Raw genomic sequence first — 19,773 nt, forward strand, 5'->3', positions numbered from 1 at the left:
TATCGAGAGCTGAGCGTTTGTCATCATTGAGCCGAGAGCTGAGTGAACACGACGGGACCCTCGCAATGCCGAAGCCCGAGATTTGATTAACCTCGCCGGCTCCTGCCCTATGGCGTCCTGGCCGGTGCCGTCAGGTCTGGACTCTTTGACAGATGTATCCTTCCGCCACCAGGACGCTGACTACTACCTCTGTCCCACCATAGACATTATCTTGTAACCATAGACACTCGCCCTGACCGTATATTGACCAGTAAATCCGTCTAAGGTCTGAGGCTGCTCAAGTCAAGACTTAGCACTTCACTCGTAGAAAGGTTTTGTCACTTCCTGTCATCGGTGTGATGGTCCAAATACCCACAGAACCACGCTGTAATCAAAGCCACACACACAATACATCTATGCCACTGCTTTAGAACTACAGAACTTGGGGAGTTGGGTAAAGGTACATTTGCGGTGCCTGGACATATTTTTAAAAAATAAATATGGAGACAAGATAATTGTGTATGAACTACCCATGTTACTAAAGGGGGAGAACGATTTACCCTCGTTTTGTAACTACAGCCACAGGGTGGGTATGAATCAACATAACCTTCTCCCCACGCCCCCAATTCCTCTCTCACTGACATATTTCTGCACGACATCAACGCACATCGACAACACCATCCACTGTCCCCCGGCGATGATACATGGAACCATAATATAGTGCCGGTCACGTGTCTGTGTCAATTAAAAGAGAGAGAGAAAATGAGAAGCAGAAGTGAAGACATTTTGGTGAGATACCTGATCGGTGGAAATGATAGCTGGCTTGTTGAGGATAATCCACGTCACGGTCTCATAGCACCCCGGGTATGTCAATGACCCGTCGTAGGTAATGTAATGCTCCGTGCTGGGGAGAAGCTGGTTAAGGTCAAGATGGTAAACCATGACCTTGTCATCTGTGTCAAGAGCAAAGCTTAACAGTTATCACTTGTCATGGGCATGGTATACAGGACTGAAACACCTACCCAGTAACGTGCGCTCAAAAAAAAAAAAATTCAAACAAAACACAGTAGCCCTGTCGTCTGCTAATTACCTGATTACCTTCACAGGTCACCGGCTGATTCTCTCCAGAAAATGGACTCCCGTAATCATCCTCTGTGTACCAAAGTGGATACCTCTCGGGTATGGTCGGTATCATCGTCACCATGTGGTAGAAATCGAAAACAGTTTTTGCCAGCTTCTTGTGTTATTGTATCTGACCACGTGGTAGATCATGTGGCGTTCAGCGGCAACGACTGTGACTACTGTTACCGTTCGTTCAAATGACGCTCACAGTTAAGAGAAACGACATGTTTAAAATTCTCTTTAACCAGATATATAATATATCAATAATAATAGGAGAAAAAAGTATTGTCAGCTTACCCTTTTTCAGTAATCTCTTCATCTCTTTAGATATCTCTTGGAATGGTTTGTTCGCTTCTTTGCCGACCTGCATTGTAGAGAAAGAAGATGATAACGATGATGTAACGCACAATGCACTTTAACATTATCAATCGGCTAAAGTATATATATATATCACACATACACACAAAGGTGTGGAAAGCATGAAAAGAGAAAGCCACCCGGTGGCTAACGATTCACACCAAGAGACTAAAACTGTCAGTCTATCAGTGACCAACCAGCCACCCAGACAATTAATCAAACAATACAGACGCAGCCTCTCTCTCTCACACACACACACACACACACAAACACATACACACAAACACACACAATTGCACAGAAGGGTGTCGACAGGATTTCTGTCATGTACCAAATGTGTTATTCCTGAGGAACTGCATGCTTACTTGATACAAGGGGTTAGCGGGGTTGTTTCACTCAGGTTAGACAATGACAAGTCTTTATTAACGAGAGGTAAAATAAGCTAAAAAATTTCCTTTTATAATTAAATTAATTAAGTACTATAAGAATAATTAGCAGTGAACATAAGGTAAGATATCAAAGGAGAGTGGAAGGTGAATATGTACAAAAGTGTTGGTTAATAAAAAAAAATATTTAGAAGGGTTCTGGAGTTGGCCTCATCTCATCGAAAGAAAGAAAGAGAGAGATGGAGAGAAGGAAAGAGACAATGACAATTGGAAGGAGAGAGAGAGAGAGACAACTCTTACCTGCATGAAGACAGCGATGACGGCGATACCTTTGACCCCTTTGACGGCAGAAGCAAAGTCATCGTACAGGTCGGTGTTATACGCCACCACATGCATCTGCACACAGACGAGCTCACGTGACATCACTCACTCCTCTCCCCTCATCTGTGTGTGTGTGTGAGGAGTTACACTATCAAAATTTATAACAATAATAATCTTTATTGATATCATCACCTTCCCCGCCAACGAAGGCAGGCTCAAAGCGCTTCACACATGCGGTGACATGAACACACAGGAATTAATAGAAATCAAAAGCTTTTTCAAATTCGTTTACCATTATTCAAATTATAGTAGCTCTCTCTCTCTCTCTCTCTCTCTCAAACACACACACACATATATTTAATTATTAAAGGTATTTGTTCAGTTTCCATTTTGCTGCATATTGTCGAATTTTTACTTGTTTCCTTATTTTGCTCTAATTGTTTGTAAATATTATTTTCAGAGCCAGATCAGGGCTGTGCTGTACCCTATGCGAAAGATAAATACCGCTCCCCCCCTACTCTTGGATCGGAGATTAGTACAGACTGTACAGGTACAGGTGACGAACCTGATCGTATGACTATGCCAGATCCTATCTAGTCGAGCCATCGCCTCTTCGCACTCGTTCACACACACACAGACACACAGACACACAGAAAGACAGACATCCACACACACTCTCTCTCTCTCGGCATAAAACTAAACATCAAAGAGTCTGTCAGAACAACTCCACAACCTTCGACCACTCTTGTTATTTTAACATCCTGATTTTTGCCCGAGTTCGCTGTAATCTCGGAGGACCTGTCACCTCAAAGTGAGCTAACGGTGACGGCAGATAAATTGGTGACGCGAGCACTGCGCGGCTCCGTGTTTGCTTTACGTGCTGTGCAAGCATGTAGTCCGTCGTCCACCTTGTAGATCGTGCGCATGCGCGCGCCCTGTGACATCATCACTCCACCAATCAAACGCCTCGCAGCACCGCAGGCGCCTCGTGACAAGGAGCAGCAAGCCCGTCCTCATCGACGATGCCTGACTTTGGGAGGGAAGGGTTATGTGGTGCAAGAGGCTGCGTGAAGAAGACTTGGGGAGGAGGTTGGGGGATGGGAGGATACAGCAGAAGCCATGTTTAATTTACAAAGGGTGTTGATTTTTGCGACATATCTGGCGAGGGCTCGTATCTTGCAGCCAGACGTGGACCAGGACCGCCTCCAGCGGCTCGCCATACTCGTCAAGCGGACTGCAGTGACGTAACGCTTGTCCGCAAGTCCAGAGACCCTTGTGAGCGCTCGCTACAAATACTTCCATGATATATTAGTTTTTCGATATCATTTCTCGAGAACAAATTATTTGTTACGCTGGCACTATTGTGTCCGTATAATTTCGGTTTCAGATGACATAAGAAACTATTTTCTCAAAGACACCATTGCTCTGAACGAATGAACACTGAACAACAATGTCTACTACAAAAAAATTAGTAAGAGATCAAGAAAAATATACAGAACAGTATGAACTGTTCATTCGTCATAATTATATTAGCCATTACTTCTGTTCCTCCATCACTAAATATGTGTGCTTGTGTGCTCGTGCGTGCGTGCGAGCGAGCGACAGAAAGAAAATCTAAAACAAAATTTTCAATGTCTTTTTTTGTCTTGTGCTTTTAAAAACTGAAAGTTTACATTTTATTTCAGAGATTCTAAATATTTATTTAACTTATAACTAGTTCACCGAGACCTTCCATTCTACAACTTCGCGTGTGGCTGAAAGTTGGTCTCGGTAGACCGCCAGCAGTCCACGGGTAGCTGCACACCTCGTGTCTACAAACTTAGAACTATTCTACAGAATCAAATGAACTCAAGAATCTGGTTTAAAAAGAAAAACAATGAGAAATGAGCAGAGACCTGTTAGACATGGCGGCACTTAATTTTCGTGCTTTGTGTTAATGTTGTCCTCACTTCCTGTTGGTCATTAGTTTCTAAAACCCTTTACACTTTTCTAACGCTGCTTTAAAAAATTGGTAAGAAAGATGTACATCACGATACCCAACATATGCCAACACTGATTGAAAAATACCAGGCAGCCTGCTTTTAAGCACACAAAAGAAGTCCCACTCTCAAGGCGATTGTTGACCGCGCGGATGAATCTTAACTCCTCCGCCGAAAAGCCATTCAATCGATCCTCGCCCCGCTGTTTGTGCAGCACAACTTTACCGTAAAAAGGGTTAATCTAATTGTCGAGGATTTCTCAATGTTCTGGATGCATGCTGCTGAGGTTTCTGTTTGCTGTAGAGTTTATAGGGGCGGACAGAACGATTATCATAATATATCTACAGCCTTAAAGACCAACTGTCGTCAACGCCGTCACCGATGGAGATAGGATCACCACGGATACTACGAGCATGCGCAGACAGAATGCTGCTTCTGTGGAGCAGAGATGTCTGGCCATCAAGACAGAAACTTCTAGTTCAACAAAATCTGAATTCCAAAGCAAATAAATTCAAAAATAACATGGGAACCTGACAATTATATGAGGGACTGTATTGATGTGTCTTTGATGTATGTCTGGCACTTCCGTGCACTTCCAAGACTACCTTCGTGTCAAGAACTGTCTAACACTTATTTGTCAACAGGTTTCTTGTGCTCTCGACCCTCTGGCATTTGTTCCTCCCTCTCTCTCTCCTCCCTTATACATTCCAACCCATCAAACTAGAATTAACCACACACACACACAGTCTACATGTCCCTCATTGTTAAGCCAATTTTCTCTATAAGTTTGCACAAGTCCCAGGTTGGAATGTCTACCTACTCTCAGATTGCTGTTGTCTAATCCCCGCTATGCTTTGGAGTTGGCGTGGCCCTACGCTTTAGAGTGATCGCCCTTTCTTTAGTTTCCATGCAAAATAAGATCATCTGGGAAAACATTCGGATCACAGAAAGGTTCGTCTCGAGAGAAGCCACGGTCAAGCAAGTTAACTGGGTAATCACCTGGAAACAAAAATTCGATTTGCTGGCGTGAGTTCTGCAAATCAAGATTAAGGCGAGGGTGGCTTCCCCTGTGGCTTACTTCTTCCTGCCAATGGCGCCACTTGGTCGCGGCTGGCAAGAAGAAACTAAAATATATATGTGGGGCTAAGACTGTACTACTGTCTCTCTTCGCTTTCTTGTGCCGTGTATTTGAAGCACGAGTTTTGGAGGAATCTACCTCTTAAAAATAAAAAAAAAAACAACAACAACAACAATAACGTGAAAACCGCAATTAAACATTCTTCTGTAATCGATTAATATATCTATTAAATTTTATATTATTAGTGATATTAGTTCCTGCTTCCATGCACGTTTTGAATTTTCTTTTGGATTACCTATTTATTGTGTATATTTTATAGATATAATCTGTACAAGCGTCGTTTTTATACTCTATCTTACAATATATATATAATCTGTACTGTCTCATAATAACTGTCTATCTTCATCCTAAAATGTGAGAAATTTCACCTAACTCTGGATTTATCTGTGTACAGTTTTTCCTGTGTTATATTTATTTAATATTTCCATTGTTTCTATTATATCTCTCTTATTTGTGTTCTCTTTCTTGCTTTGTTTCCCTCGCTCCATCTCTGCTTTTCCCCTTCCTTCTGGAACCAAACGATCTGCTTTCTTCTATTTGTATTCCTTGTTTGCTTAATATTACTTTCTGTGTTCATCAACTTTTCTCTCTAGTGCCAGCGTAACTGAACATCAACCTTTTATTTCTGTCCATTCTCCTACTTTCTATTAAAACATCCCTCCCTTGCGAGCAGACGGACTTAAAAACAAACCATTGATCTGCTTTTTTCACGTTCCTCCAACACTAACAGCGGGCATGCGCAGGACATGGCTTGTTTTTATATGCATCCCCCTATTGGAACAAACGGATGAGACGTCAGGCCTTAACCCCCAGTGGCCCCGGCAACCTCCAGCAAAGTGACCATTACCCAGGAAAGAGAACTCGCGAGGCGTTGACTCTTTTGCTGATTGCCCTTTGTCGCCTCTCTGGAGACGGCGGGGACGAGAGAGGCGTCGCAGATTTGTTGTGATTGAATCCGCGTCCAGCTTAATAAATCCCCCTCCACGGGGACCAATACCGGAAGTGGTCAGAGAAGGGAAAGGAGTAATGGGGACGAAAGTCCAGAGTCGATGGAAGGTCGAACGCTGTAAAGTGAGGTTCGAAACACTGGCTACTGCTGACGACCGCTCGAATGACGATTCTGAGAAGCGAATGTTGAGATGATAAAAATGATGGACAGTCGTGTGATTTGTTGCTTCCGCTTGAGACCCAAAATGTGTTTCCGTTTACCGAGGTTTGTTGAGGTGGTTGAGTCAGCATATTTCCCTGCGGACATCGAGAAAGTGGCAGATGATTTCAAAACAAAGAGGTTTCACAAAGGGCAGGATCTGAGACTAAATGTACAACCACACCCAGTGATAAAATTAAATAAAAAATAAATAATAGGATGAGGGGCACAGTTTAAAGATCTTATAACTCCAATATGTAAGAACAAGAGAATCCCTCTTACTATGTTTTGTAGCCAACATAAATTTACTCGCACAAAAACAGCGTTGGGACATTAATCTTGGTACCAAACAGTTAAAATAATTGGTCGCCTTGTCCAGTAGGTATAGAAAAAATTATAAGAATAACTCCCGATCATATATTTCGCCACTTTGTTCTGTTAATTCCACCTTATTCAACTGCCAACATATCTTGGGGTCCTCTATCCTTCCTTCGTGTCTGTGTGTAGTCTTCCAGCTGCTGATGCTGATATCCCCTCGCAGACAGCCCAGCTCCTTCCCCCACCCTTGCCAACCTTACATGAGAACGTTGCTAGGCTTGGTCTTCGTCCTCTCTTGACCTTCCTGATGGCCCTGGACCCCATCTCTGCGCATGCGTCAAGACCTTGCCGCAGCCTCGACGACGCTGCACGGAGTTGCACGTACGTCTCGTGAAAAGCTCTCGCGCTTCCTCCCCCTCCTCCTACTCGTCGTCCTCCCTCCCCAATCCCCCACACCGGCCTTTCCCCATCACGAAGACCTCCTCGCATCCTTTCTGGCAGTCTAAGGAAATTCTGATAACTTCATGAAAATATCGACTGCAGAGACAGGCGTAGCTAAGCATTCACTAAGCCGTTGGTGCCGCTTTGTCAGACTTGTCGGAACGAATGCTTTGCTGGGGGGAGGGGAGAGGGGATGAGGGGATGAGGGCGGACCGTTTGGACGAGGATGTATTGGCTGCCTTTTTTTATTTTTTCCTTCAGCTTCTTTAAGACGCGGGTGGGTGGGGATGAAATGTTGTTAAGTTATGCAAAAGATCCGGAGAATTTGTCTGACAGTAAATGTTTGCGTCAAAGATGGATGGAACATGGACAACAAGCTTTTATGTAAAACCTGCTAGAAACAGATAATCTAAAAAATAAAAACTAGTGTATAAATTTTCCTTGGAGAAAAATGCGACATTTTTTTTTTTTTTAAGAATTATATTTCTCCATGCTGGAAGCACACGGAAAAATCGTGATTTGTCAGAACTAAGAAGGGTTTCTCATTCAGCGGCCTTGAGGTTTGTTGACAACGAGAGGTGGCCGTGGCGAGTGATCCCCGGAAAGTATTTGTTTGTGACAGTGAGTTGAGAGAGAATCTGTTGACTACGTGTCCAACTCCACGGCCTCGCAGAGAAACCTTGCCGAAAGCATAAGTCACAATGCAAACATACTTTTCATCGTCTTCTTCTTCCTCCTCTCCTGATCTTTTTTTTATTATTATTATTATTCGCTTCTCCGCCATTTTACGTGTATTTGGTGGTCTTTTTATCATTCTGATATTTGAATCAGATTTCCAGTAACCTTACTCATAATGGGCTTGTATGGTGTTTTGATATTTGGACTGCGGATGGTTGTTCGTGCTGAGGACACGGTCCGTTGAACACCGACATCTTGTCGTCACATCACCTTCTGTCATTTATGAACCGCCTATGATCTCTTGCAAAGCATCTGCCTATTCCTTGAGTACATTCCTCTACATTCCTCTACACTGCCGTTGACTGCTTCCTCCACAAACGGTCGCCAGCCCCAAGACACAAGTGGACCTCATCAAGCGGCTCTTTCCACACTAATGGAGCGCACAGAAACAATCTTCGCTGCTCGCTCCCAGCAGACCTACGTGTCAAAGACATTTACAGGAAAGAAAAAAAGCCCGGATGAAAGATTTCCTGCTGCAGCCTGTATGGCGGGCGGTCATGAAGCTGCCGACACAAGTCCTCGGCGCAGCTTACTGCACGTGACGTCATGCACACAAACCTAGTGACACCTCGCGGGAATAGTTTTGTCACCGGTTGTCTGCCCCACATACGGGTTACTGGCCTGGGTGTGAGATAATTCCCGGGAAAACTTCATTTCGGGCATGTCTGGGGAGATTTAGCACGACAAAATGACATTTTGTTAGCCTGCGTGTCAGCGCCGCTTGAACATTTGCTGCATGCACGTACATGTGTACATTGCATATGTTCAAAAACCACAGAAGATGTTTTGTGGATTTTTTTAATAAGAAAATGTCCTCGATAATGTAAGAACGTATCTGTGTATTTGTACATTCGTGCATTTAAGTACTCCATGTATGTGTTCAGAAGAGAACAATTAACAAGCGCATCTTGGTTTGTGGGCGAGGGTGTGAATGTTGCTGCGGAGCTATTCTGTGTAACTAATTGTAAGGTCTCGGAAAATTTCCGTAGGACCTGATCGGGCAGCTAATCAGCCAGGCGCCTCAGATAGCAATTCAGCTCATGAAGCATCGCCAAAACAAATAATTGAGCTAACGAGACTGTCGCCTCAAACAATTCCGTCAACGTGCGTGTCGTCTCAGACAAATAACTCAGCTGATGAGTATACGACAGCAAACAAATAATTCAGTTTGAAGTGATCTTACCCTCCCTTTTTCATTCTTTCTGTCTTTCCATATCTTTCTACCTCTCTTTTCGAAGAGGTCCCGTGAGAAAATGAGAAAAAGGTCTATCAGCGGGGATACTGGCCACAGGTTCAGATCTCGCCTCCGGCACAAGTCATTTCTCTCTAGACGTGGTATATCTGTACACAGGGCTGGACTACTTTACCTGACAGCATCAGCAGCTTGCTCAGCATACATCAACAGCCATTAACTAGCAAAGCATCTTTTTTTCTTCTTTGTCAAAGCCAATATGGATTGGACCTCGTTCCTTGTGTTGTGATAATTCTAGACCTCCACCCTCAGACCGAAGGTAAGTTATTCCCCCACATTTTTTTTAGAAAGTGTATTTTGTAACTGAGCTCGTTTCAGTGATAGAAAAAAAGTTTTACTCCATACTACACCTTTAAGACGGGTTCCAAATCATCTTTTGTGAGTTGTATTTGCCGCCTTATATCAGACATTTCCTCTTATCTTTTGAAAACGGTTCCCGTTTGTCAATCATTCATTCATCTTTCCGTCAGCAAGTGGTCGCCGCCTGTGAGCGTCAAAAGAGTTAACGCCTCCACGGTAACTGTAAGGGGATCGATTCTCAGGCTGGTAAACAAACATTAGTCTTTGAGCGTCCGGCGCCAGACCCTCAACCAAAACATGCAACGTCGGTAATGAGACAACTGGAAATGGATTTTCTTACCCAGCGCTTTCCGTTTCCAGAAGAAGTCGATTTGTTTTCACTAGATTTACGAGATCACTTTGAATGCTCAGATCGAAGGACTTCTAGACGGCAGGCAAACAGCCGGCTGCCCTCCCTCAAAGGTGCAATCAGAGGAGAGAACTGATGCCAGAGATTAAAAGAAGATGCGAGCTGAAGTGAAGACTACCGCCAGTGACCCCTACCTCGCGGTCGTGGATGAAATAAGTTTGTTGTCCCAAGTTACAGGAAGGACAGTGGTGGTCGACTGTTGCTGGAGATACCGACTTAAAGGTCGACTTGGGTGTAATACTTTTTTCTCGAGTCTGGATAACACGCAGTACAAGATACTAATCTGGGTAAACATCTCCCCCCATGCATTCTCACACACACATCGACATCACCCATCCGCTGTTTCCGCTTTTGTCCATCTTTCTATTGCTGTATTTGTCTAACCGACCCGTTAGTCTCGCACTCGTCTTCCCCTTTCCAGCTCTCTCACAGACAAATACAAGACTCGAGAGCGAGATGGGAGCGCTTCACACCATCACTTAGCTACCAGCCTTGTAAACAAACATTCTTCAGCACATCTAGTCACGAACACATGAAACTGCAAATTAAGCTTAATTACACATGCGCGCACGCACACATACACAAAGAGATGAGGCGGCTGTTGAATCCTATATTCTGTTCCCTACGTGTGTGTGTGTGTATTCTTTTTTTCCATGATATCCAACTAGCATTGCAAGCTTATTCAATAACCGACTCTCGATTGACTGACCCCTCATGCTTCAATTTTTTTTATTTCTGTTATCTTTTGCCTCTTTCTTTATTGTTCTATCACTCTGTCTCCCAGACTTAGCCTATCCCTCTCTTTGCTTCTCACTTGCTATTGAGTTATCTATCGTTAACTTTAAATAAAAACTGTTAGATAACTATGGATTGAATATGACAACATGTTACTCTTGCAGCCTTTTGACAGTACAGAAACATTATCATTCAACCAACTCTAAAGACTGGAATGGAGTAAGGAGAGAAAACGAACAGCTCAAATTTACCGCGCCCGCTCATTGAGTCATCTGTCGACTGTAAACTGTTTTTCGTCGTCGATAAACATCTCATTTCGCGGGCTGCTTTCGATTCTCTGTCAGCACATCAAGCACACACACACACAAATAAAACACAGACACTAAACCGTCTTTTCCGCATGTCGCTACTATCGCAACAACAACAACAACAACAACAACAACAACAACATAACAAAAGTGAAAGAAAACACATAAGCTGTGCCACGACAAAAACACGAGTCAATCCCAGGTCATAACGGTTCTTAACGTTCGAGCTTTCTGCGGCCACAGAGATTGGCCCACGTCACGTCACGTGATCTGTGGCCGGCTCCAACAAACGAGCGGAAGCCCTGCATCATCTAATCGCCGACGCACAGTCTTGCCGCTCGGATTAACTTCGATCTCCGCCGGCGCTGGAGAAGGGGTAGGGTCGGGGGTAGGGTCGGGGGTAGGGTCGGGGTCGAGGGGGGATAAACAAATACCCTCGCCTTCTGGCTGGTCTGTCTCGGTGTGATGGCGCGCTTTACATTGGGACCTTTCGTGGTCCCGGGATTTCTGGCAGATCCTGGGAAGCACGTTGCGCGGGATGAAGAGAACAGAACCGGTCATAAAAATATGGCGTCTGTCACTTTATTACGGTCTCCTTGGCTTTCTCAGATTGTAAATGCTCCGCGGCTCTGGCCTGCACGTGCAGACGAGTCGAGTTTAAATCTGTCTTCTGGATTGACCCCAGCCACGAACTTGCACTCGAGACACAGAACACTTCCGGAGGTCAACGGCTGTATGAGTAAAAGGTTTTGTGTGAAGGTAGACAAGGTCTTAGACTTACTACAACTTTCCTAACTTTGCTTTTATGCATTGTATTATTGCCTTTAATGCTTTATTGCCGTATATGCGTTCGACAAAATGGCACTGACGAACAATTTGTGCCAGTCTTTGTTCAGTTTATTATGGTCTCGACTGTAATTTACTTTGCTTATGTTTTCTAGTTATTAACACTTAGGCAATGATGCGGAAAAAATATAAACTGTATTTTCCTGATGCCATCTGTCGCCAGGCAACGAGACAAGAATCTTTGAGTAAATACTTGCCTGCTCACTTTCCCAGATTGCTTGCATCTCATACGACACCCCAGGTTCTAAAGAAAGCCACGAGGGCGCCCCAGGCGAGCCTTCTATCCTCATAGATCATTTCATTCCTTTATTCCTTTGACCAGTAAACTTTGCTCACCTCCACCGGAAATGACGTGCCGCCGATGCGGTGCTCGGAGCCGTTGGTGTCCTTGTTGGCGAAGTGGAACTGCAGCTTGACGGCGCGGTAGCGGTAGGACAGCGGACCGAGGCTGATGTTGATGCTGCTGTAGCCTTCACCTTGTAGTTCCACCGTGATGTCACGACCTGTGTTCCTCAACAAGCCCTTCATCTGCAACATCACAAATAATGAATTAGGGACTTGTTTCGCCGATGGCGATGTTAGAGAACGCTCGAAAGAAAGTGGTAAATAAAAGAGGATGATGATGTAGAGGACGTGTCAGCTGACTTGCCAGTCTACTCCATTAGAGCTGTAATGACCCAGGTGGCCGAGGTCCTTGTAGTAAAGCTGGGTCACGTGGTGACAGATGCATGTTCCACAATGGTAAAATGTGGTTAGTACACAGCACCTCCTACAACCGTTGGCCATGGTTATTCTTTTCTTCTTCTTGCATTACCAGTCACTTCAATCACTCTTCTCTTCATTACTTCGTAACTGGAGTATCCTCGCTAGCTCAGTGATGGGAGAAATGAGAATGTTCGGCATCCAACCCTTTAGAAGTCTATTCTGTGCCGGCATTCTCCCCTTATTTCGCGTGTTTAAATCGGTTAAACAAACACATTTGCATAAAGTTCGTTTCAAGAAATTTTCTTCTTCCAGTTAAAGTCCACTGGGAATAAATTATGCACACAACGAAAAAGAAAGTCACATTCTCAGGATGAGAAGAACTGCTGGCTTCTCGTTTTTAGAGTATGTCAAGAACGGTCTAGAATTCTAGATGTCCAGAGAAAAATCTGGACAGATATACAAATGGTAAGTATCTTGTGGAAAAAGTTCAAGTATTTCAAAATACAACCTAGGTGTTTTCTAATAAAATAGTAATCTCATGAACTCGAACAATAGTAATTGTCAAGAATAAGCATAACTTTGCAATGACATGTTAATGTAGATATTAACTAATCTGTTTCCCTAGAAGTCTGAGTGTTCACACACACACACACAAGTCAAACCAATGAGACAAACAAACATAAAGCACACTCTAGAGCTGCTCAGCCCCTCCTCCCCAACAGGACATCTCAACTTCGAACGACTGTCGTCAAGATCACCCTAAGGGTTGTCAGATGAAATAACTTCTAGCAAGATGTGCTTGCTCCAAGGACAAGTCTAGCAGTGATTGTGTCAGAAACTAGAGAACTACATGAAGAACTAGTTTTCAAAATTATATTCCAGAAATTTTAATAATTTTCATTTATAAATATTTAGCTTTGAAGTTTATTTTATCATCCATGACTGATCCTGTGCCTAGCGGAGGATCATCACTTTTTTTTTGTTTCATTTTTAGGTTTTCTTGAATGCTACTTTGATTTCTAGATACTTAACTGTGAATTTTTTTTCAGTCCCTCAGAACTTTAAATAAATCTTCACAATACGCTGGACTGGCTATAGATCACTGGCTACTTCCCTCCCCGGAGTTTATCTCCCCTGAATTGTCAAACTATCGCCTTTTTCGATCAACGTTTGCAGCCAGAGATGCCAGCCAGTCGGCATACGCTCAACCATTTTTCTTCTGAAATGGGCGGACTGCTGGTGAAAAATTCCGTTCACGTTCGTTGCCTGTGGGCAAATCTTTGCCCTGGCGCCGGTTTCTGAGAGAGACAGGAGGAGAGAAACAGAGAGAGAGAGAGAGTTATCTGATCAATGCAGACAGCAAGATACCATTCATCATGAAGCATGTAGGCCAAAAAAGTAGTCAACAAAGTTTTTCATTATAACTTTTTTAGTGGTAACTTTGATAATGGTTAGGTTTTTTTTTTCATGTCTGCAGAGAAGAGGTAAACTGAAAGACAGAAGACTAGACTGCATGACTGATTGTAAGATATACTAAACATGGACGTGAGATATTAATTGTAAAATAAATTGTATTAATGCATGTCCACTCGTTTTCCGCTCCTTCCGGAGTACCCGCTACCCGTCTTGTGAGCACCCGAGTTTACACGCTCCGAGTGAGCGATTGTGTCTTCATCTGGGTTGTGTCTTCTCCTACAAATCTAGTGGGCTAGGGCTTCATGGCCGCTACAAAAAGCCGCACACACTTGGACCAGGTCTAGTCGGGGTCATCTGTGATGGGATTTCGTGTCCGGAAGGTCAGCCGAGGGTTGTCTGTGGCTGGTCTTCTAGCCTCATCGGTCGGTTCCTATTTCCTTGCGCAGCTTCTCGTGGCAGTGAAATAACTGGCAAACCGCCACAATATCTGTCTGCGTACTTCGCACATAATAACAATTCCTTCAGAATTTCGTGATGGAGTCGCTTTCACACCTTCTCCACTGTTGTATCTCCCTCATCATCAATCAAGTCACCAACACCACCAGCAGCATCAACTCTGGCAAATTGATATGTAGCAGGCAACAAACAGCAAACAAGTACAAAATCAGGATTCGGTTAATTACTGACCATCGTAGAGTCTGTTTGTATAAATAAAGACAAAAGCATCAAATGTTTTCAAGTTTTTTTCTTTAAGTGTGTGTTAAATGTTTTAGATCGTCCATTGTCACAAACAATTTCGCAAGAAGGACGTCATCATCATCAGCTATGGAAGTTCTCGGATTTTCTTCATGTGGTCTCGGGACTCGAGAGGGAAGATATGAACAAAGACATTCTCTCCTTTCGCTTGTTTCTGAAGCTTGTCGTCCATACTTCTAGGCTATAGCTCTTCCCCGTGTTCTTACACTTATGCCAATCGAATAATGTTACGAATAGTAAGTCTTTGATTCTATATTAGTCAAAGGATTACAGTAAAGGATTAAAAACACATACTTTACATCTGTGAACTAATGAAGCTCTTCCTCTCGGAATTTTAAAATTAACTCGACAACTTCGCCAGCCTTTTATTAAGAGCTTAGAATAGAGAGTTGGCGCTGAAGAGAGAGGACCCTTGGTGTAGGAGAGCATATTATCACTTAAGCTGCTCCATGGGAAAGATTTTGCACAAATGCTGCTTTTTTTTTTACCAGAAAAGGGGAAACTTGGGGGAGTCTTGGAATGCTGCTCGACAGGCTGTGTCGGCTGATTGGTCAAATCACGCGAGGCTTGGGCTAACGAGGGGAACCACGTCCTGCTCCCTTGCGAATGCCTTTTCGACATTGCTGCAGAAACAGAGCCCATCCTTAGTTATTTATGGTATCAAGCAACGTTTTGTCAATCGATGTGCTTCTTCAACCGTTTGTCCTTCGCGTCGACTCGGAGGATCTAGAAGGCTGACAGGTGAATATAACCGCAAGGTAGACTTGTGAACGTCAGACTCACACGTGACGTAACCAACGGCTGATTTGTGAACAGGCAGTCAACAGACATAAGTCTACAGAGACATAGTGAATACAACATGGCTGACAGGTACAGATGATATATGAACATAACCACAAAGATGCAATGTGAAAGTATCTTAGAGACTGTGTGGACATAACTAAAAGACTACATGTGAACATAAAGAAAAAGACTGTATGTGAAGATAACTATAAATATGGCATGTGAAATAACTACAAAGATATATGGACCTAACAAAGATTGCTTGTAAACATAGAGACCAGGAATACATAACAATGTCGGTATATGAACATGTGAACATAACCACCGCGGTTCCTGTCAAAACACGGGGTCATTGGGCTCGAGCCAGTCGATTATCTGCACTTGAAAAAATGTTTAAGTTCAATTGAAACAGCGGCGGATGAATCCGTGCATGTTTATTTTCATCTTTCGCAGAAAATGTCTGCACCAGGTGACACAACAGAAGCAAAATGCCAAAGGTCAACAGGGTGAGGAAGAAAGAGGAAAACCACAAATGAAAGACAAAGAGAATAAAAAAGACATCGACGATGGTGGTGATGGCAAGCTCTCATACCAAAGATTGTGAGCAAGAGTGCAAAGAACTGAACTGGCCATCCAATATGTATTCTTTGGCTTAGTGAGAATTTTCAAAGTTAATTACTTTCCTCTTCCTACCACAAGATCAAATTTCGCTGCTTTTGGTCACGAAAGAACCAGAAACTCTTCAATACTTGAATCCATGTTTGTTGTGTCTTGATATTAAGTAAAGGACTTAAACCTGCGTATCTGACAGTCTGTACTTATTTTTAAGATCTTTCTACTCCTATTATTCATATAAGCCGACTTAAAGCCCATGATATCTACGTGTGAGTGCACAATAAATCCCGGCAAAATCAACTGGGTGACAATATGTCCACACAAGTGGCGTGTATGGTGATAGCTGCAGGCCCCGCCGCCCACCCAGTAGCTTAACCCTGCGCATGTCTCCCTGGGGAAGATCGCAAATTAATCTGAAGGACACTGTCAAGAGCGGGACCATAAAGAGTGAAGGAATCAAGGGTAGGGAGGCGTACATTGGACATGTTGATGAGCCGAGGGTCGTGGGTGACGTGAGAAATGGAGCTTCTCGCCTCCCCTGCAGGCGGCACACGGAAAGCAATCACACCAGCAGGGGAGACAATCAATCGCAAGCGGCAGACAACGTCCGCTGCCAACCATCGTTTACTTTTGCAGTCCTTTAGTGGTTTGTCTGATACCTTATGCCTCGCGGGTGGGTCTTCCATAGTTTGGGAGGGAGGGGTTGTCTGAGTTTCATTCTACTACAAAACCTTGTAATATTTTTCTTTCAGTTGAACTCACTCTCTTTTTTTTTCATAGAGCTGACTTTAGTAATAAGGTTTTGTGACTAAAGTAGTGATTTAATTACAAAATTTTTCGATCAAGATTATGTCATCACTACCCGCTCACTCACAGAACGTGTACACACAATCGCACAGAAAAGGAAACGCAGGGAAAGGGACATCGCAAAGATTTCATCTTTAAAAGAAAGTTGTTGGTGTTTTCAGATGTTCAGGCTGAGGAACCAAATGTACTATTTTTTTTTATATATATTTTTTTTAGCATTTCCCACGCACAACTATGGCAGTGAAAAAAGACAGAAAGACTATCGGCACTCAGTCCGATCGGGTACAGTCTTACAGTCTGATGTTCAACAGACAGAAACGTATGGACAACCACGGAAAAGCACTATCTGTTCGCTATAAAGCGGATGATATATATATATAAAATCTATTGACTAGCAACAGTTCTCGACAGCCGTTCTGTAAATCTCGTGCATCAGCTTCGTTTTACTGAAGTAAATTTTCCGGCCAAAGAAAAGCGACAACTCAAAATCCACCCGAAGTTCGTACAGACATGTGTAGTCATCGTTGTGACCATAAGCAAGTTAAAACTAAAGGTCACAGACTGTGTGTCTAATTGTTGTGTGTTGTGACATAATCGTGTGAAACCTGTCAACAAGTCACACCTGTGTATCGTCAGTGTTCGAAAACATCAGAGTATATTAATTGTCCGGGTGTGTAGATGCGACTTATGTTGTTTAGCAATAGTTCTTGCTAGCTCCACAGAGTTTCTTTATCAGTTCTAAACGTACAAGATAAATAATAAAGATGTATTGCATTGTATGAAGAGCTCAACACTGACCGTTCAAAGCCCTGAACATTGAATTCATGGACATGCAAATGAGCAAAGCTACTGCAGAAGCATGTAGAGGACTAAGCAGGTTTTAGGGCTAAATTTTCTGTCTCCGGTGTCAGACAGTCAAACAGCTCCAGAACTTATTATTGTCAATACATTTCACAGAGCTAAATCTGAGAACTACAGGACATCTAAAGACAGAGCTAAGGGATAGCGTGCATGACAGGGTTTCACGATTTCGACGACACAACTCGCCAAGAAACGGGAAACGGGTCAGATGCTCTTATCTTCCCAGTTCTCAGACTTTTCTGAAAGGTTGGCTAGAAACAAGAAAAAGTAATTTTTACCAAGACGAAATATCGTGGATGCCCACATCTAGACCACAATCCATCTCGGCGGGCCTGTCGAAGCGGCGCCATGTTTGCGTGATGCTCGCTGGTGTTTGCACTTACGCTGATTGAAAACGAGGCTTTGGAGAGCTACTTGGGGTCGGGAATCGAGCAAACAATTACTCACTCATTGTACTTTACAACCTGATGAAGGGTCAATGGCAAGCAAAGGCACAGCTATCGTGTACAGGGATAGGCTGAGAGAGAGAGAAGGAGGGAGTTGGGATGACCGCCAAGAAAGGACAGGGTTAGGGAGCTGGTAAGGAAAAGTGCGGCTGTGGAACTGCAGGTGGAAAGGATGGAGGGTTTTTTGTGGGGAGGTGGGAGGTCTCTAAAAATTAAAAGAGATAAATGTTGACTTAAGGGTAGTGGAAATGGATAAGGTCAGAGAGTACTCGACCTGGGACGGTATTCAAGAAACTCCGTTAGCCAATCGTTGCGATGGAGCTTTTCGGATTGAAAAGATCTGGGGATAGGGGCACAGAACTGGATATGGAGTTGCACAAGGATCTAACGTGTCGTGCACGAGGAAAAAAAGAAAAGTTCGGGGCCACCTAGCGGATCAGAGAGAAGTGTAGTGCCGACGCCCGTTTGTTTACACGTTCTAATTCGTCACGAATGTTCAGAATACAGCAAGTTATGCATCTGTTTGCCCAGACCCACAAAACATATTTGCGATGGCTCTGGACGTTTAATTGCTATTACATTTCCTACCTGCTTAGCAAGAATAGTCTGACTGATATATATTTAAACAACCGTAGTGGCCCTTCACACACTCGATCTCTTCAAAGGTGTAAAATGTTTCCCCGTCCCACTCCTTCTCTCTCCTCTCTATCTTTTCTCCGCTCTCTCTTTCTCTTCTTGCACAGTCGAGCAGTTTAATAGTTTTCTTCTTTATGGCGAGGGCAAGACGTAAAAAAAGACTTATCCTACCACCCTCGGACATAAAGAATTGTTATTGTCATATCTCTCACTTCGTGTGCATGTCTGGGAAAGGGGCGTAGTCTTGGTTGTTTGTCCCTTGACCCCTGTTCTTCCTCATGTTTATATGTATGTCATCAGGTTGTATTTTAAAACTGTTTGTACTCACATATGTTGACTCTATCTTCAGGTGTTTGAGGTTTGGGTCGTACAGGAGACGGGAGGGTTCGATGTCGATGGGCGACTGTTGTTTCCCCTTGTGGCACAAGGCCCATTCAGGGTTGATGGTTCCCCAGTAATCTGGACCTGAAGACGAAAACAGAATGCTGGACTTTTCTTTCAGTTTCCCTAGTGTCTGAGGCAAGAAACACAATCAATACACATAATGCACAAGAGCAGACATCCAACAGTAGACCGAACTGGCTGATGATGAGATAACACGATGAAAAGATACGACACTGATGAGGACATGTACACTGACCATGATTATGATGATGACACTGACACGGGCATGATGATGACACCCCTTCTCTGTCTCCCACACATGCACACCACTTAATACACGTTTGTTTGTCCCCCTTAACATTCACCCTCTTAAATCAGTCTTCAATCTTCCTGTACTATTAATAACTTGCAATTGTAAACAAATATTTTCAGTAAGGCAAGACACAAACTAGAAGGATTGCGAATAATAACTGCTAAGCCCGAAAGGGGCTGAGTGACATAACGAGCGGTTATTTTCGACTTGAAACTGCCTTGAGACTGAGCACACGCCACCACAAAATCAGTAAACTGTCTGCTTGCTGACGTCAC

General features: G+C 43.5%; 1 protein-coding gene across 3 annotated transcripts in view; it reads right to left on the reverse strand.

The window, feature by feature from the left end:
• The window catches only part of LOC112560528 (putative carbonic anhydrase-like protein 1), a 43,314-nt gene that overhangs the window by 4,520 nt on the left and 19,021 nt on the right, over positions 1 to 19,773 (reverse strand). For all 3 annotated transcript variants that reach the window (XM_025232448.1, XM_025232447.1, XM_025232446.1), the window contains 5 exons: positions 19,130 to 19,266; positions 12,113 to 12,304; positions 2,145 to 2,240; positions 1,399 to 1,465; positions 778 to 932 (listed from right to left, as the gene is read on the reverse strand). In XM_025232448.1, the coding sequence (XP_025088233.1) occupies positions 778 to 932; positions 1,399 to 1,465; positions 2,145 to 2,240; positions 12,113 to 12,304; positions 19,130 to 19,266 (647 nt within the window). The remainder of the gene's footprint in view (positions 1 to 777; positions 933 to 1,398; positions 1,466 to 2,144; positions 2,241 to 12,112; positions 12,305 to 19,129; positions 19,267 to 19,773) is intronic.

The sequence above is a fragment of the Pomacea canaliculata genome, linkage group LG3 (genome assembly GCF_003073045.1).
Source record: "Pomacea canaliculata isolate SZHN2017 linkage group LG3, ASM307304v1, whole genome shotgun sequence".
In the NCBI taxonomy this organism is placed as follows: Eukaryota; Metazoa; Mollusca; class Gastropoda; order Architaenioglossa; family Ampullariidae; genus Pomacea; species Pomacea canaliculata.